The sequence below is a fragment of the Ceratina calcarata genome, unplaced genomic scaffold (genome assembly GCF_001652005.2).
Source record: "Ceratina calcarata isolate Rehan_Ccalc_2016 unplaced genomic scaffold, ASM165200v1 scaffold110.2, whole genome shotgun sequence".
Lineage (NCBI taxonomy): Eukaryota > Metazoa > Arthropoda > Insecta > Hymenoptera > Apidae > Ceratina > Ceratina calcarata.
Window position 1 is genome coordinate 134,190 of NW_017131915.1, and position 4,228 is coordinate 138,417.

The 4,228-nt window shown below is 36.0% G+C and overlaps 2 protein-coding genes across 2 annotated transcripts in view; both read right to left on the minus strand.

The window, feature by feature from the left end:
* Window positions 1-1,415, minus strand: part of LOC108621943 (inositol monophosphatase 1) — a 3,591-nt gene extending 2,176 nt beyond the window's left edge. The window contains exons 1-2 of the mRNA XM_018019557.2: window positions 1,356-1,415; window positions 110-243 (exon numbers count right to left, since the gene is read on the minus strand). Of these exons, the coding sequence (XP_017875046.1) occupies window positions 110-243; window positions 1,356-1,415 (194 nt within the window). The remainder of the gene's footprint in view (window positions 1-109; window positions 244-1,355) is intronic.
* A 740-nt stretch (window positions 1,416-2,155) lies between these two features.
* Window positions 2,156-4,228, minus strand: part of AcCoAS (acetyl coenzyme A synthase) — a 15,357-nt gene continuing 13,284 nt past the window's right edge. Inside the window, exons 10-11 of the mRNA XM_018019655.2 lie at window positions 3,840-4,085; window positions 2,156-3,389 (exon numbers count right to left, since the gene is read on the minus strand). Of these exons, the coding sequence (XP_017875144.1) occupies window positions 3,193-3,389; window positions 3,840-4,085 (443 nt within the window). The 3' untranslated portion in view covers window positions 2,156-3,192. The remainder of the gene's footprint in view (window positions 3,390-3,839; window positions 4,086-4,228) is intronic.

Consider the following 4,228-nt stretch of genomic DNA (forward strand, 5'->3'; position numbering starts at 1 on the left):
GTGTTACAGTCTAGACATTATACTGAGAATAATAATGTAAATGATTTCCAAGCATGATGAAAAATGATTTTCAAATAACTTATATGAAATTAAATGTAGCTGAACATACTTATGGTCTGGGAATTTTGAAGATATCCCTTCGATTAAAAGTTTCTCGACCTTCTGATCCCATTCGGTGACGAGATCGACGTCGCAGGATTTCGTCATTGTGTCCTTAGGTGTATTAATCTTTTCCCTTACGATCTACAAATTGCATGACTAAAATTTAATTACGTACTTCGTATCATTTAAATCGCATTCTTTTTTAGTATCCGAGTTAGCAATAAAACATTAATTAAAAATTACATAACAAGATGAAATTAAAAGTTATTTGAAAATAATTGTATTACGTTTAACAGACGTTAAGCGCCATGTCAGTCATTAGTGACTGACAGTACATTCTTTATTCAGGTCGCTTCAGTCATGAATGACGATATAAAATTTAAAATATTAGATTCTTCCATTAATTTTTCATAATCTGGATATGATAAGAATATGTACTTAAATATTACTTGTTATTAAAAGAAATTTTATTGAAACACTTAATGGCTAATAAAATAATTAAAATTTAAACAGAAAGGAAGACAAACAGGCTTGGCGTTTAACATGTTAAGGAATGTTCGAAGTTGTTTAAGTTAGGTTTAAACACCTATTCAAGTCTTCAAATCTTAGATATTATCAAGGCAAACAATGATACAGTACTTGAATTCAAGAGATAATAAACATGCTTACGTAAAGTAACGCAAATATTATTTAAGTCGTAATGATAAAGCCTTATGAAATTATAAAAGTGAAGAATCATGGTAACCGAAGGCATGGCAAAACAGAGGTGTTATTTCATGAACGCGTTGAATACGTTTCTTAGAAGCCGAACAACCACGCGCTCGCATTTATACATTAGCAGTATTATTATCTAATATCCATCTCGAGAAATCGATGCTACTATGTATGCTACTAGCAATAGCTGAGATGCGCGAGTAGAATATTAATTCTTGCTATTAATCACCGATGCATTGATCGATTTCCGAAGAAAATATTTTACAAGATTTCGAAACAGGCCTCATGATGTATCGTATGATGTAATACGCAAACAAGTTGATATAACAGCGCTAGATAAAACAAGAGTACATAAGACAAGTGAAATGTAATAATGCTAAATAAACATTGGGCACTGAAATCCGAGGCGGCGTGCAAGATCGATAAAACGCGTTCCGCTGTCACAACTCACAAGAGTGAAGGCCGCCGATACGACGAACAAGTTGTATTGCACGCGCCGGTTCCTTTCTGCTGATTTCATAAAAAAGAAATTTGCTTACCGAACCAGCTTCCTTCACTAGACGAAGCACCGTCATGTAATATTCGTCAAGACTAGACATGATTTATTAAGATCTTCGAAACACTTGAGAAAACTAGAATTTAGACAACTGTCATAACCAAAATACTGACAATAATTTCACAACAACATGCGATCGCAACGGCTGCTGCCGACCGACTGACGCAGACGCAGTCGTGTCACTTTTTCCCGCATGGCTCGCTTCCCCTGTTTTTCGCCCGTATTTCGATCCCCATTACTATTCCCCTCATGCGCCTTCGCTGACCATGCCTAGCATACCAGCATCAAGTACCAGTCCCCATCATGGTCGCGTCGTCCCTACTTTCCGGCCGAGGGACAAATTATACGATCCCTGGGTCAGTCGTGAACCGTCGAATAGCGTGAGCGTGAGCCATCCACCACGTCCCACCCTTAGCAGGCAGTTCGGGTTTGGGTATGCTTAGGACTTACAATAAGGATAAGTCTGGTAACCACTTCTATCTTATCGCCGTTATGTATTAATTGAACACAAAGTATCTGCACTGATACGCATACACGATACAAATGATATATTGGCTACATTGCACACATCATTAATTAAATAATAAATCTTGCATTCTTATTACAGTTGTTCTTTGTGGCCGTACATCAAATTGAATTAAAATTACGAATTACAACTTGATATACAGAGTGGTCCACCTAAATATCTCTCACTTGCGATGATAGGGAAAATATATTTTATACTACTAGAAGATGAATATATTAAATAGATTAATAGAAATGCATCTTAAAATTTTTATTTGGCCTCGCGACGAAATTAACACGATCTAAATGGACTAATTAGCTCGCATGGAAAGTGATTCGAATCGAGAACGAACGTTTGTAAAAGATTATAAAAAAATAACAGTTTTGCGTGATCTGAAGACTGAAAACGTTTAACAGAGAACAGAGTAAACTGTTGAAACTACCCTCGCAACATAATGTGACGTGATTGCGTATTATAATTACGATTAATTAGTATTACATTTTCTCTTGTAAATCTTTCAAAAGCTTTGAAGATACTTTCATGTTTGATATACATAGATAATTCGTTCGAGCGCGCACACCGTACGCTAATATAAAAGTTTTCAACAATGGCGAGTAACTGTAGATAATGTTCTTTACATCTGTTTTTGTATTCCGGAAAATATTTCTGTCATAAACGGTGTGCAACGATTTAATATATTTATATGAGACGATCGATCTCTGATAAATAGATTTAGCGTGATCCTTAGCTCCTCGGATGATCAAATTTTGAAGCACATTTTCGTTTTATATAATTAATGATTATCATTTTTTTAAATATACGTGTTAATCACCCGCTTCTCAAAGTGATATAAAAAATAGTCGAACGGCTGAGAACATTTCTTCACCATTAAGTAGCGAGTATTGATGAAGATGTATGAAACAGAATGACGTTCAAGCGAAAACTGCTGCACTGTCGATATGTATCCGTTGAAAGCACAGTAACCATTACCGTACGATAATAGACTATAAAACAATTGATAAATAGTAGTATAAATAAAAACTATTAACAAAACAGCGAAACCTTAACGTATAAAACGGAAGTCTAGTTTCCAAACATTATTTGAGAGATGGACGTCCTTTCCCGTTCGGAAAAATGATTCTCTTCAATTTACCGGACTGCGCGTTACATACACTTTCCTATTAGCAATAACTTCCTGTGTTACTCTCTTCAGCGACTACGACTCGCAACTCTCGCTTATCACCGGAAGCATGTCTTTATCATTCGATTCTAAGTTACTACAGCATCCGTTTAAGGTCGCTACGACGTTTTCCTCTTAAACCTGCGGCCTCAGTTGGAAAAGGAGATCGACGATGGTTTCATCAGCCAGGGTCGACACGTCGCCGACGTTTCTGTCACCTGCAGCGATCTTCCTAAGCACGCGCCTCATGATTTTTCCCGATCGCGTCTTCGGCAGGCCTGGTGCATGTTGAATCACATCCGGTTGTGCGAATGGACCGATTTTCTCACGGACTGTTAACAATTACGAATTAAGAGTAAGAAAAATAGAGAAGCAGAAGGTGCAGAATAAACAGAACATAATTCAGTTCTAAATCCAACAGGAAATGAGATGTAAGGAAAGAAGTAGTATTCAGCATTTTTAAATAACTTCAGACGTTTAAACTGACTGAATCTGTACTTGCTAAACTCTTGGCAATTATTTTAAATGTTTTGTTACACATTAGACAATAAAGTAAACCTTGTAACATCCCAAAAAAAATTTAATTCTTTGGCTTAATATTTAAAAAGTTATTCAGGTTTAAAATAACTATGAATATTGATAAGAATCACTGTAGGTTCAGTTATAAAGAAAATTGTAAAATCGGAAGTGAACCATGAATAAATTAATAAATAATAAATAAACACATATTAATGTGATTTGATTGCGATTTATGTATTCATAGAGACATGAAAAATATTTACCTCTTGTCTTAAGCTCACTCTGCAGCTTTTTATCGAATTCCGCACCTTCGTTCGGCGTGACAAAGCAGTAAAGGCATTGTCCTTTGATTGGATGCGGTTTGCTGACTACAGCGGCTTCAGCAACTGAGGTATGTTCAGTTAATACGCTTTCCACTTCCGCCGTGGACATCAGATGGCCGGATACATTTAACATATCGTCCACGCGGCCCGTTATCCAGAAATAACCATCCGCATCGCGTCTGGCGCCTGCGATCAAATACAATATGTATACATACAACGTTTCGTACAAAATATTTTAGATACAATAGAACGTCTATTATACATAGAAATTCAATAAATAGAAAAAGAAACTGTATTGTATTTAAGGATGTATTGGCTATACAGTCAAT